A 14,475-nucleotide genomic window follows, 5' to 3' on the forward strand; every position below is an offset into this window, starting at 1 on the left:
TCTGTCAAGTTCAACTTTCTTTGTTTGAAAAAAAAAAGGGTTGTATTTCTGCATCCGAAAGTAGCAGTTTATATCTTTTTACCAAATCAAAACCAACTCTGTTTAGCATCACAGGAGAAACTGGAGGATACCAAGGTAGGAAGGGTAATAGTCTGAGTCATGAGTGATACACCACATTATGGCGAAAACTTTTTGCCCTCACCTGTTTGTGATATTGTAACAAAAAAGTCCAGTTTCCGCTTCAAATCCTCTCCCAGTTTATATTTCCCCCAAAACAATCCTCTCCAAGTGTGGTCATTGAGAAACTTTTTTGTTGTTGCCTTTATTTTTATAACCTACCTCTCCTTTACAGGCTGAGTAGGTAAGTGACTATCTCACTTCACCATGTACGTAAGTGTGTACTCGGAAATGAAGTCAATGCTTCAAGTTTTTCAATTTACAAAAGGTGCATTTGTCAGTGTCACCCCAGCTGGTGCATAAGGACCCATTGCCCTCAGCCACCTCATACGAGCCACGTGCAACAGTCGGTTTCCATGCTCACAGCAAATATAAAGACCCCCCCCCCCCCTTTTCTTTCTATTCACGCGGTAATGAGCAACCTCGCTAGACAAAGCTCTTCCTGATCTGCTTGGTTTTAAAAAGGTGCAATAAATCAGTTTGTCTTGAACAAACGAAAGTGTGGATTCTAAATAATGAGATAAGCAGCCTGAATACAGCGCACCCCGCACCATTGTACCACATGCTATCAACTTGGCAAGAGGAGAGTGTGAAACCAACATGGAAAGGACATTTACGTCGTAGGATGCAGAGGGAGACAGATTAAATTAAACTGTCTGGAAAAGACAAAAGCAGTTTGTTTGCTCAGTTACATGTCTGCAGATCACAGTCAAGATATTTGCTGCGCTTTGCACAAATGGGGGAAAATCTGCATAAGTCAAAAGCACATTTGTGCAAAGAAAGATGCAATCACTTGCAATGTTTTTCTCTCATTTGCAAGACAAACATTAAACATTGGTCTTGCAAAGAAAAGGAATTATTGTGATGGAGACGGTGTCGCTGAGGAGATAAAGGTAACAGACATGGGGCCTAAAGCAATCAAAGACAAAGTCCGGGAGGGAAGATGAGTTTAAGGTTTGGATTTAAAGGTCTCAACAGAGTCAGACTGTGATGTGTCGGTGGGGAAGTTATCCCAGATGATAGCGGGATGGTATAAGAAATCCCAGCAGTCTGTTGGCTTTCTTTTTATGTCTCTGTGAAAAGCATGAGTACAAATACAAGTTCAGATAGGAAGGTGCAAGTCCAACTTGAATATTTGTAGGTTACAGAAGCACCCTGGGAATCAGATTTGACTTTGGGGCCCATTAAGAGAGAGAGACTCAAAAGTGCAACGAGTGGTTTTGTTTCAGGTGAATTTTTCATTTCAACTGTGTAGGATTAACATTTGCATCACAGGAAGCTGTGGATGCCGAAATAAGGTCTACCCAAAACCTTTTGGACGTGACTACCTGCTTCAGAAAGGTTTTTATAGTGAGCAGCGGTAGCTCGCTAGCAGATGGGCGCTGACAACAATGGCATCACCCGTGGGGCCCCTCGCTGCTATCACACTGCAATGACCTTGGGGCAGTGGCAGCGTGTGTCTCGGTGACAGCCAGGAAACATGCGAAAGCAAAGAGAAACGGGGATAAGAAGGGCGGCAGCTTTTTCCCGCCGGCTCTCTTATCTGGCTTTGGGAGCGAAATTGGCACTTGACAATTACAGGTGTTGGTTAAAAAGCTTCCTTTTTTTGAAAGGAAGTCGAAGTGATAGAGGTAGATACCGTCTCTGCTTTCTCAGGTTGGCGACATGTTTGCAAGATTCGCTCAGTAGTCATAGGCCCAGTGAGTAAGAATTTTCTATATTATTTCGTCATTTCTTCACAACTTTGAGGAACAAATGGACAGAGGTCATAGAAATGTGAAATATTTATCTTAATTTTGGGCTGTTCCCTTGCAAATCTATCTCAGGATGTTTTACTTGTGGAGTCGGTCTAGTTCAATCTTCAGTGAAGTTCCTACAAAGGGGAGGCACTGAGGCAATAGTGACGGGGAAGACAACATCTTTTGGCAAGCAATTTAATTTGGTAGCATCTCCCGGTCAGAAAGCATTTTGAATGAAAAGCTCATGCATTTACCATGCACAACACTCTGCCTGCGGCTGTGTTTTTGCAAACGTGCCAACCTTAACATAAAAATATATATTTTTTAAAATGATCAGCAACCCATGTGCTGCCCAACAAAACTCATTGGCTATCAATGGCTCAATCATTACTACTGTTGCCCCCAAATCATTAATCGCACTTGCTTGCACAGCGGAAAGGTCGTTTGTGGTCATTATTTTAAGTGTGTCTCCACTCCCACGGTAACTAACTCGCCTGTGCTTTGGTGAGCGGCGCCGGGAAGAGCCGGCTAAAGAGGGAATGACAGGAGAGGAGACGCGAGCTGAAGGATTAATGAGAGGCATGAAGTGAAAACGGGCGATAAAGGCGCTGAAAAGAACAGTGTGCCACCGGCAGAGTCTGAGCGGGCTGCGGAAGGAGCGAGAGGGAGGCGAAAGAACGAGCGGGACTTGGCCGGCTATTTTGTTGATCGGCTAAACAAATCAATCAAGGCCCACTGGAGCACACTAATTGAATTACACAAATGAGACTGGGGGGGGGCACACATGGCAAAGCCGCTACAAAGCAGCGACAGGGGTGGGCAGAGTGCGGCTTCAGGCACTTTCTGAAATTAATCATCCATGCTGGCCCCTCCTTGCTTTTCTTTTATCCCCTCATCTGTCCCTCTGTTTTCCTGAGCTCGTCTGTCTGTCCGACTCCCCCCCCGCTGCCCCTCACCGACGGTCTCCGTCTCTCTTTTGAACACTGCACCTTTCATAACTGAGACTCGGTTCCCATCACTCTCTGCTCCCCACTGCCTACCAAGCGTCGGAGTTTCTCACACTTTGTGCCAGAACGACCTTGACTTCAGCACAGGCTGCGTGATTTCGCTCATTCCAGTTGGTTTAATCAAACACAGAATGTTCTTGTCTCCTCACTCTCTGAAACTCCTCAGTTGAAACTAACTCTGCGTCAAACTTAAAGTGTCGCCTTCATACGCAGCAGCCATTCACCGTTCATCCTTTTGTTGTGGATTTTTGCAAAACCCAGAGGGATGTTTGATTGGCAGATGGGTGGTCCTTTGTTCTGCCCCCCCTGCCATGTGAACAGTGCCATTATTTATACATTAAAGCGAAACCAAAGTGAGCAGCCTCAGAATGTACATACATGAGTCATTCTCCCAATCTAAACTATTGGGAAGACACTTTCGGTACATTTTAAATGCCTTTGCATATTTATGCCTGCCGAGACAACATCAAACACCAGGGGTCGTTTGAATGCCGAGATGTTAGAAACAAAATGGCAAACAGAATTCAACTATTCGCCTCTGGATTGCATTTTTATGTTAGACAGTTCAACTTTCTTGGCAGGTCTGAGGGGAAGTCAAGTGGAGGTGAGGAGTAGCACGGTAGTGTCATCCCTTTATTTGAATAAATTCTTCCCGGTCAGATTATTTTTTGCTGTAATGTTAAGAGGCTTTATGACAGAAAGACAGCAGAAGGTATGAATTGAGGTTGATCAGAAGCACCCCAATATTCATTCTTGGCCCTCAGTCAGTGCACTTTACTGTTGCACGGTTACAAAATCTGTGCAGGATTTTGCTAATAATCTTAATGAAACAACCTCTTTTTCAAATACATCCGTTTCCTCCCAGCAGATGTATTTGTGGAGGGTGGCCCCAGCAGTCTGCTTTGCGATTGTACCTCAGCACCTAAATGATCCTCATCAGAGCAGCCTGCAGCATGCAGCATCGTTATAACCAGGGCAGCTGTCACGGCTGGGACAAATGTTTCACACCCACTGGCCATTACGGCCTTCTTTATCATCGGGATGAAGGCGGTGAACATGCTGCAAGACAGCCATAAGTGGGCAGCAGTGGATATTGGAGGAAGGAAGGGTCACTTTGAGATGGAGACTAATTGGTCCACACGGAGGTGATGTCATTATTGGCCAGACCTTTGGCTGGATTTTCACCACATTTTACCCCCTCAGCGGGTTTAAATGGCACAGTTGCATCATGAAATAGAACAAGGATAAAATGACACCCACTCTTTCTCTTCTGACCCCCAAAAGAATCTGAAATTCATATTTTTGGCAGAGTGCCTCTTGGTGCCTTTGATCCATTTGAGTGGATTAAAGTGCTGTCACTGTCACCCATGTCCTTCGACGTTAGTGTTTTTTATTCAGCCTTACGCAAGACTGAAAACAGCAAGTTTCCCTCGCTGGTGAAAACAGAAATGTTTTGTAAGAAATCTCGGTGCCTTTCTGCCTGATGGAACACATCTTTAAGTCATTTCCAGCTGCCGAGCTCGGCTTTGACACACTCTGCCAAATGTTAGCAGGTGCAGTAATCTGTTTGCCTTGCAGTCCCTTTGAATTCAATAGAGAAGGAGCCCGCGGTCATTTTAGTATTTGGTGCGTCTGTGGCCAAAAGGATGTGACACAACAACCCAGAGAGGAGCAGACGTCTCGTCTCGGACCATGTCACCTGCTCTCCTTCTCCCATGAGCAAACGAGTGTTGCGCCGACAGGCCACACACCTTTTTTTTTTTTAGTCTTGTTGTGAAAGACGATTCTCAGCATAAATTTCGTGTCCCGCGTCTTTTCTCTTTTCGGTGTAAGAAAAGAAAAAGGGTGAAAAACAAAATGGCGATAGCCACTTACCCTGTGGTGCACCACAGGCTGGCTGGGTAGACGGGCCGCAATTATGCAAAACACAGACAGTGCAGTCATGCCTTAAGACGACCAGAGGGATGGAAATAAAGTGAAGGGAAGGAGAAAGGGCACACGGGGGGACGAGGAGAGCTCTAATTTTTATTTTGTCTCAGATTTAATCAGCTGAGAAGAAAATGGCTGATAATCAGAATTTATAGAAAAAAGATTCAGTTGTTTTTTGTTTTTGTTTTTTTAAAGAGAATTTAATACTCTGAGCATAAACTAATCTCGTAGGTCTTCCTGGAGTAACATGCTTCCGGTTAGTGTCCTTTCTTTCTTTATAGATATGCACAGTGGTTTGTTGGTCGAATGGGTTTGCGGTGGTTCCTTGTTTGCATCCCTCTGCCACCGGCCCTCAGACAAACGCTGCCTTTTACTGGATCCAGCTGGAAACTGAGTTCCAGAGGAAGCTTCGTCACCCCGTGTGGCTGCAAGCATCAATAGCTGCTGATATAAATGAACAAAACTTGCCATGTACAAGATACCGGGAGACACAGCAGCAGGATAGAATCTCCATCCTTGTGTGAATGTGACTGAGAGAAGAGCAGCTTCTCCAAATGAACCCTCTAGTTTCTCAGACGGCATTCCTCCTCCGCCATCCGACAACTGCAAGGTTTTATTGCCCTTTGCGTCTCGAAGCTGCTAAACAATCCAGAGGAGAAACAAATTCCACCTCGCGCAGCTTTTAGCAAAGGGCTGAAAATAGCATCCATGCCCCTCAACTCTTTTCTCAGTCACGTTTTTCCTCAGCAATCCGATATCTGCGTGTCGTCCCGTCCTTTTTCCTCCTCAGCATGGGTTTTTTTTTGGTTTTTTTTTCGTCTCAGACAGAGTGGGTCTCTGTGTGCCCCTCGCCGCTCGGCTAAATCATCCCTCGAATATGTAATGAAACCAGCAGGGGTTTTGGAAACAATAGATAATGCCACCCAGGAAAGTGGAGTCCACGAAGATGACAGCGAAGACATAAAAAAAAACTCCTCCTGCAGTCTCCTGCAGCCTCCTGCGTTTCTCTCCCTCCTGCGCTCGCAACTTTCAGCACAACGCCGGCACAAGATTCACTATAATTGGCTCCCAATTAATCCTGTTTGGCTTCTAATATGTCATCCGCTTGCGTGCTGGTGGTTGTGCTTTGTTGACCTTCAAATGGCAATGTTTTATTATTATCATTATATATATATATATATATATATATATATATATATATATATATATATATATATATATATACATATACATATATACATACATACATATATATTGTTGTTTTTTTTAATGAGAGGATATTTGAATTAATTGGATTCAAACTCTCTGTTGCTGATAAATGTGGACCTACATGGAATAAGATAAAACAAAATTCTCACCATTTAGCAGTCTGATCAACAAAGTGTGGGTGGGTGCATGGGTAGGGGGGTGGGGGGTGTTCTTAGCACGGCTGTCTCTGAGGATAGGAGGGAGGAAGCGACCAACCTCAGCCTTCCATCATCTTTATAATTCAGCACAGACGCCGGGGCTGAGGAGCTGCTGGCAGAGCCCGCTGGAACGCTCCGCCCGGAGTTGAACTTCACACAGGGCCCTATTTCGCGGCCTCGCCGGCAGTTGCGGCTCTCGGCTTCTGAGCACATTCCAACCCACCTGCCACCGGGCTGGCATTTGCAGGCGCACATCAAACACATCCAAATAAGATTGCGGCACAAAGACTCTGCCACCTGCGCCGCGTGCAGGTAGAAGCCCTCATTCGGTTGGCGGAACGCGTGCCAGGAAACAGACCCCCTCCCTCCCCCACCCCGGATCTGATCTGAACAGGCAGATGAAGAGCAGCAAAAAACAGAGTATGGATTGTTGGAGCTCATTTATTCTTTCTCACAGTAGACGTGTTTGTAGGGGTATCAGGCTGCGGCTAAGGTGGAAGCGTGACTAATCTTTATAATTAAGCGCGATCGATGGTCTCGTTTGCGGCGCAGCGGAATAACGTTATAAAGCAGCGTTCCAGAATAGTAGTTGTGTACAACATTGTGTTCCCTGCACTTGCTCCCGTGATGGAGCGCGCCACGGTACATTACAAAGCATCCCGGGCAGCGGCCGGCGAATTGATGCGTCCTGGCTAAACACTAACGAGTGACGCTGCTGTGTTTGTCAGAGAGGCCTGGGCTGCAATCTGTCTGCTGGAGGCAGCCAGCAGCCCTAATGATGTCATCAGGAAGTGCCAGCAGCGGCGCTCTAACTAGGAATGATCTGACGCCTCCCCGCCGCCGTCCCCTCAATCCCGCGGCCCAGTGCCAAACTCCCAGGTCGCGATTCTGTTACAAGTTCAAATCTTCGGAAAAACTGATCCTGAGAATTTCGGTTTGAAAGGCCTGTTGCAAAAATGCTTTGATCACCGCCTGTCAATCCCTGTTTCCTGACACCCCACTTGATCAAACAGCAGGGCAAAATCATTAAAACCAAGCAGATCCACATATTCGGCTCTTGTCACGTGGTTGCGCAACACTGACTCGTACTTCGAGATGGAATGTTGTTTGGTTAAATTTGAACGCTTGTGATTAGGAAGGTGCTACATATATTCATTTTTAATGATTTTATCTCACTACATACATGTTTTTTCTTATTATTTTCACATGCCAACAGATCCATATTAATATTATAAGCTGGACCAAGCCCATTGTCCTTCAAGGGTTCCTATAATACCTACCTTGAACTTAAATACACTGTTTATGACTCTGCTCTGAATAACTGCAGATGCATTCATGCATAAATCGGAAAAAATTCTACTAAATTTGAATAGTAGACAAAATGTATATTTTAGCAACTCAGACAGAGTCATAAATATTAAATGTGGATGGATGTTGGTGGTCCTTATGTTTTGTATGCCGTGAAACTGCCCAATTGCAGAGCAGCTGCATAATACACAGCGCTGCCGTGTTCATTTAAACATGGGCCTGTAAGTCCACGAAACAATCTTGTGTGCCGAACGCACAACATCCCCCTGGGTGAACGATATGCGCAGAATGATTTGTTACTCACACCCGGGTGAACTGACCACCCCGCCTCCATCCTTCATTATGTCTGATCGCACTAGAATTACAACGCTGTCCATATTTTCCGGAGCCATCGCGTGTCACGCATCCGTAAAATTCAGCCTGACTGATTCAGTCCACATTCTTATTTATTAAATCTCCCCCCTGTTTATCGGCGAGGCTGGAGAGGAAGCCAGTCTGTCATGGCAGCCCTCATTAGCATAGTGCAGAGAAACACTTCCTGACAAAACGCTTCTGAGAAACTCGAGATACCCTCCATTAAGAGGATTGTCTGAGTCCTGTGTGCAAAGTCGCTGACAGATTGACTAATCATTTCCCTCTCTGCTCTCACTTTCCCCCTGTGTCTCTGTCTCCCTTGTCTCGTCTTTGTTGGGTCTTGCCGTGTTTCCCAGGTGGCTTGCAGATCGAGAACAGCGAGGAGACCGACCAGGGGAAGTACGAGTGCGTGGCGTCTAACGCGGAAGGCGTGCGCTACTCGTCCCCTGCTAACCTTTATGTGCGAGGTAGGGAGCAACCCGACGCCAGAGTCAGGCCGAGAAACAATAAGCGAGCAAATGAATGAGTGAAATCCCCCCTCCTCCCCCCCGTTCCCCTCTAAAATGTCTTCGCAGAGCAGCTCAGCTTTAAACGACGTTACACGTTATAAATGCCTCCATTTGTAGCCCGGCTGTATTTGCACAAAGTGTACTTTGCGAAATAGCATTAGCCGAGTCGTATAAATCTTTAAGCGTTGATAGTCATGCCTGCCCACAAATGTAATTTCACATGCACTGAAACTTCCAAATGTAAAATTATAATTGACCAACTAATGTTCTTCTCTGTTATGATGTTATGCTCCATTTTGCCTCTGACTGCGCTCCCGTACTCACTGGGAAGGAATTGTGTAGCGCAACAAGCCGTATGTCTTGACTTTATCAGCTGTGAGACGCCTTTTATCTGTAATTGTGTTTCCCACCCAACCCCCCCTCCTTTCGATGAAATGTCCCCCCCCCCCCCTCCTCCCTCCCGCCAAAAAGCTACGGGAGCCAAAAAGAGTCTGAAAGACGTCTTTTTGATTGGTTTTTCCTTTCAGGTACAGGAGCACGACGGTAAGTCTTGATTTTGATTGAGTGGCGAGTCATTTATGCCAGCCAATCAAAATCACAACCCCTCCGCACCCCCGCTTATGGGGGGAGGAAAAGGTTTTTCCTTGTGGTGGATGACTAGAAATGGACTGTTCCCACAGTCAGTTGCTCTTTCCTATATACGTATTTTGTTAAAAAAGAAAGAAAAAAAATATGCTGTTTCACCCAGATTATAAATAGCACAGTTCTAGTTCTCAGCACTTTCCTTCTTTTTTCCGTGTGGTGTTCTGGAGCATAAATCTATAGTCTTCCCTTGTTTCTGCTTTGGGGTATTATCTTTTTAAAAGCCTTTTAGAGTCAGCAATTGTTAGTGTAGCCGCTGCGTTCCAGCAAAGTGCAGATATGAAGAAGTAGCAGTCACAGGAAACGATGAGTTTCGTAAGAAACGGCCAATGAAGACAAAAGCCTCCCTTCTACCACTAATGCTAAATGACAATGAATCCCAGTCGGGGGAGCTCTGATAAACAGAAGCAGATGCATTTTTTTTCAAATGCATTATTTATTTTGTGCATATTAAATAAAGATGCTTCGGTATCTCCTCCGCAACCCCCCCCACCCTCCTCTGCTGTGTACCAAATAACTTTGTTCCCAATAAATAATTCACTAGTCTGACATTATAAAATGGGTCAGGGAGCTGCTTTTTCATTATTATTGCTATTATCATACCCTGTGAGGGAGCAGAGCAGGGAAGAAAAATTCAGCTGCCAGGAAGTCGGTGGTTAAAAAAAAGAGTGGGGTTGTGGGGGGGGAGGGAGGTTCAGCAGAGATTAGCGCCTCATCTAGCCGGCATTCAAGCCGGAGGCTCACGCTGTCTCCACTTTGATGCAGTGACACCTAATGTCAAGGAGTCGCGCACCTCGCTCGCGCGCCGAATGAGAGGAATTAGAAAAGGTTCTTTGGGAAAAATGACAGTCTAGAGCGCCGCGTGAGTCGTGGATTTAGAATCATGGGGACGCTCCGGTGACACGGCGCTCGACTGGCCCGGCGGTTCCTCCGGTCGTCGCTGCTGTGTCATCTCCAACTACCCATGCAGTCCTCATTAACACCGGCTCCATCGGCATGCCCCTACACAAACACCAACACAAAGGGGCCATAAGTGCACAGGTTGCTCCCATGATATGTAAACACACTTGTTATGCCTTCGATTGGTGTCGACCTTTCTGTCTGTTTTCAGTTAACTTTTGTCAATCGATTCCGATACTTGATGTTGACTATGTTTTGTTCTCAAAGCGAAATGCGCCTGAGATTAGCAGCTGTGGCGGGGATCATAGTCCTTTTTTTCCAATTAAAGAAAAACACAGAGCAAACAAAACAGGCAATTGGCAATGTCAACAGGTCATCCTGTATTAGGCGACTACAGCGAAGTCAGAAAATTGCGCTGCTGCTGATTGGCTCCCCCTGACGTTTCACCTCAACTGTCTGGAACCGCAGCTGCTAATTTCAGCCCGAACGATGTCTCTTTTTTCTTTTCAATCTCTCATGAGTTTCTTTTTTTCTTTATTTTGTCTTTGTTTTGTTTCCTTCTCTAAAAAAAAAAAAAGCAAATATGCGGCCGCAGCAGGAGCCTCCGCTGGCGGCCATAAGGGCCTTGTGATACATTTGAATCATGAGTTTTGTACGCTTGATTTGACTCCAGTGGCGCCTCACTATTCTTTTTTTTTTTTTTTTTTTCTTTTTGTACCAAGCAACAGAGTGGCCACTGGGGTGAATCTGACTGTTTTGGTTCAAACTTTATTTAAGGGGCTGGGGGGGTGGTCAGTGCAAGTGTACTATCAAAACGGGTGTCACTGATAGTGAGGGAAAGAGATAATGAGGGAAAAAATACATATATAAAAGGAAAGGGAAATGTAGCTGCAGCTAAACACCTTGAGGTGGCTTTTTTTACTCTCTCTGTGTTTCCCCTATTTTTCTCTTCTCCTCATGTCATTGTGTTCTGCATCAACCCCTTTACATCCCTCAGAGCTTCGAGAAGGTTGGTGTGTTTTTTTCTTTTTTACTTTTTTTAACCCACATTTGAAAAGAGAAAAAAAAAAAATTAGATCAATCAACATGTTGAGAACATTTTTAGCTGTATTTTGCCTACTGTGCAGAGCTCGACTCATTACGAATTTGAAATAAATACTAATCAGTTATTCCAAACTGCTAAATGACTATGAAAGAAATGTTTCTTTATTTCCAAGGGAGAAATGATGAAAGCAAACCCGATTAGCTCGGGTCTTGTTAATTTACTTTTATGTTTGCATTGTGGGGCCTTTTCTCGTTTTTTGCATCCTTTGGTATTACTTCTGCACCTAAAACGCTTTTCTTGCATGTGTCCGTCATGAAAACCCAGCACGTGTGAATCACAGGAAGTGTTGCACGATAGGAGAATGTAACTGCGCTTGCATGCCTGCACAGAATCCCTTTGGCTGTTCTGATCTTTTCCTTTATGCATCCCCTGTGTCTTCTTCTTGCATTGGTTTCCCACTTTGGATTCCCTTCAAGTGTTTTTCCCACGTACCCTTTTGTTGGGCTCACCCTTACTTACTTGGTTTCCTGCATTGAGTTAATGATGTTGTGTTTGTGTGTTTCGATTTGGGTCTGTTTTTATTTATTTTTTTCCCTCCCCCTTTTGGTTCAGTAACGTGTCCTGAACCTGCTTCTCTGTTGACGAATCCTGTTACCTTTTTGTGGTTCATTTGTTTTCGTGACTCATGTTTCTTTTCCAGAGCTATGCTGCTTTCTTGACTCGCGGAGTGCAAATGCAAAATTACCCAAAAAAATATATCGAGTGTGTACAGCCAGTGTTCCTGTCGTCTTGTTTATAGCGACCCATTATTGGAAGAAATTAGACCTCATTGGGCCTGATTGGGTTCCATGGTGATTTCAGGCAGCCATTTGGAGATGCTATTTACAGTGCCATGTGGATCAATAACAATATAATGACTTCAGCCTTTCATTCGCTGTTGCTTAGCGGGTCCTCAAAGATGCTTTTATTTTCCGAAGCGAAATGTGATTGGTTTCGTTGAGTGACTGCTGCCTGTGTTCCCTCCAAGTCATGGCATTCACTCAAATGATGATTCAGTATGCAAAAGCTCTCCTTCCCTGGCACATTCACTCAAACACACAAAATTTATTTTCTTCTGTTCCAAGTGAAAGTGCGTGAATTCACAAGGAGCAGAAGAAAATTCATTTGCAAGTAGAAGGGACAAATGAAAATTTTCAGATTTTCATTACAAAAATGCAGAAACGCACTTTAACTGCTAGTGTAGAGATTTTTTTAAGAGAGGCTGAACCGGCGGTCGCGTCCCATAAAAGTCAGCAAATTTAATGTTATATTGTTACTGGATAAGACTGTTCTTTCTGAAGGCCAACTGGAAATAAAAATAGAAGTCACTTCAACAACTGACATATTAGCCATTTTTTACTGGTTCGGAAAAAATGGCCCCTGTGCCGTAGGAGAGTTATGGTCTTTCTTTGCAACACCTGCATCATGTAAATCAGCTCAGAAATCTTTTTGGAACGTTTGTGAGTCTGTTTTCTGTGTTAAGAAGAGACTTCTGACCCCATCTCCCAAAACATTTAACATTATCCAGGGTTGCCTTGAAGAGATGTTGAGCATTCCAATATATTGTTTTGGTCAACACTACAGCATCTTCACTATTTTATTCTATCGCTCTGGCCAAACCTTGTTCTGCCTTCAGTTATCAGCCAGATCTCTCTATCCTTCTGAGCCAAGTAAATCAACAATTTACCACAGAGACTCTCCACATAACAGCATCTACGCCACATGGCGCTGTTGCACTGCAAAAATCGGCCTGCTTCCAAACTGTAAAAACGGCCGCAGGAACACCGGACTGTGATGTGCGCATGTGCATGTTTGGCCTCCTACTGCGGTACCTTGCCTGAGGATGATTGCGCTCGCATGTACCTGCTAACGCATTTGTGTGTAACGTTGGGAAAGAAAGCTAGATTACACCTTATACTCTCACTAACCAAAGTCAAAACCCTGCCATCTCTATTAGATGTTTGTCTCAAGAAGCCCTGGAGTTTAATGGCCACCCCTCAAAAGTAGTTGTGCTGCTTCTACGAAGACACGTTGTCTCGTGCAAAACCGAATTCCATCGGCCCCCTTTTGTCTACCGAATCAAATCAAATGCGGACTACCTCCCTGAAATCCCATCGCTGATATTCACTGAAGGTGTTGTCGCGGTAAGGAAGGGGGGAGTCTTGCAGTACAATTTGGCTGCTTGTCATCTACCTGAAATACCTGTCAGTAGAGGATGGAAAAAGTGATCCAGTCTTTAAATCCCTTCAATCCACTGCCATCTATTTTTAGACACCCCCACCATGATTCTTGTCAGTTTCCTTTAGGGCAATAATTTCCATTTTGATGAGCCACCGATAGCGACTGTTTAGCATTGGCACAGCTATGGTATGTTAATGCGGGCCGACCCCTGTGGCTCATATGTAAATGCCCTAGGCGTCACCGAGCAAGTGTGACTAAAGGATCTCCATAGTGCGCCCGTGTCCTCAAGCAGCAAGAGGGTGTAATCTCAGCTTCAAGGTGACACTAAAGGCTGCACATTATTTTGGCGTCCCCCTTCATTTTGGGGCAGCAATTACTGCCTCACCAAAATGGCCGATAATGTCCACCTTCTGACCTCTGGTTTTTGTTTTTGGCACAAATCCCTCCACGACACCACCCACGATTTTAGAAGCTAGTGCAGTACTCTGGCGTTCTCTCTCGACTGCTTCTCACCTCGTCCACTGTAAGGCTTCTTGTCTTTCTCTCCACATTGGGGCTTGAAACAAGATTAATTGTGGGTAGTACTCCAAATTGAAGGTACACGTTTGTTTGACTTACTTGTCAACTCTTAATGGGCCGGCTGGGCTCCTGGTCTCTGTAAATGAGGAGCCTGTCCATGCAATTGGGATTCTATCTCCTTGTTTGTTTCATTTCACTTGCACTTTACTTGCAATCGAGGGTTTCTTGCCAGTCACACAGGCTGTCGTCTCAGCAGACGTGTAGCTCTTGACAATCTTTTCAGAAAACCTTAATACATTTTGAGACACATTGTGCATAATGTTTCTCGGTAGGCTTTTTGCCATTCATGTTATCCAATCATTTAGTTCCGCAGAAGTTCTGGGTGCATCTGGTCTGTCATTTCTAATTTCAATGGGCAACCAAAAGCCAAAGAAAAGAAAAACAGTGTTGGGACTCAAAGGTGAACAGAAACCTCTTCCTGTGGGGAAACCTCATTCACTCAGTCCCTTCAGCTCCCGGTCCATTGGTTGACCTGAGCCCCAGGGAGAGAAGTGCACCGTCAGACACTCTTTGATTGGACATTTCCACAAGTAATAAAAAACAGTTTGCCCTATTTGTTTTTCTCATTTATTTTCCACCTAATTGGAACCTCAATGATTCTCAGCCTTCTAAAACATCTGATAGCATCGATGCACAAACTTTTTGTCCAACACGCCCGCA

General features: G+C 44.8%; 1 protein-coding gene across 10 annotated transcripts in view; it reads left to right on the forward strand.

The window, feature by feature from the left end:
• Positions 1-14,475, forward strand: part of ptprsa (protein tyrosine phosphatase receptor type Sa) — a 209,083-nt gene that overhangs the window by 131,423 nt on the left and 63,185 nt on the right. For all 10 annotated transcript variants that reach the window (XM_076040592.1, XM_076040593.1, XM_076040590.1 and 7 more), the window contains one exon: positions 8,277-8,387. In XM_076040592.1, coding sequence (XP_075896707.1) covers positions 8,277-8,387 — 111 coding nt within the window. The remainder of the gene's footprint in view (positions 1-8,276; positions 8,388-14,475) is intronic.

Source organism: Nelusetta ayraudi, unplaced genomic scaffold (assembly GCF_046127955.1).
Source record: "Nelusetta ayraudi isolate G7.1 ecotype Tasmania unplaced genomic scaffold, CSIRO-AGI_Nayr_v1 ptg000062l, whole genome shotgun sequence".
Taxonomy (NCBI): Eukaryota; Metazoa; Chordata; class Actinopteri; order Tetraodontiformes; family Monacanthidae; genus Nelusetta; species Nelusetta ayraudi.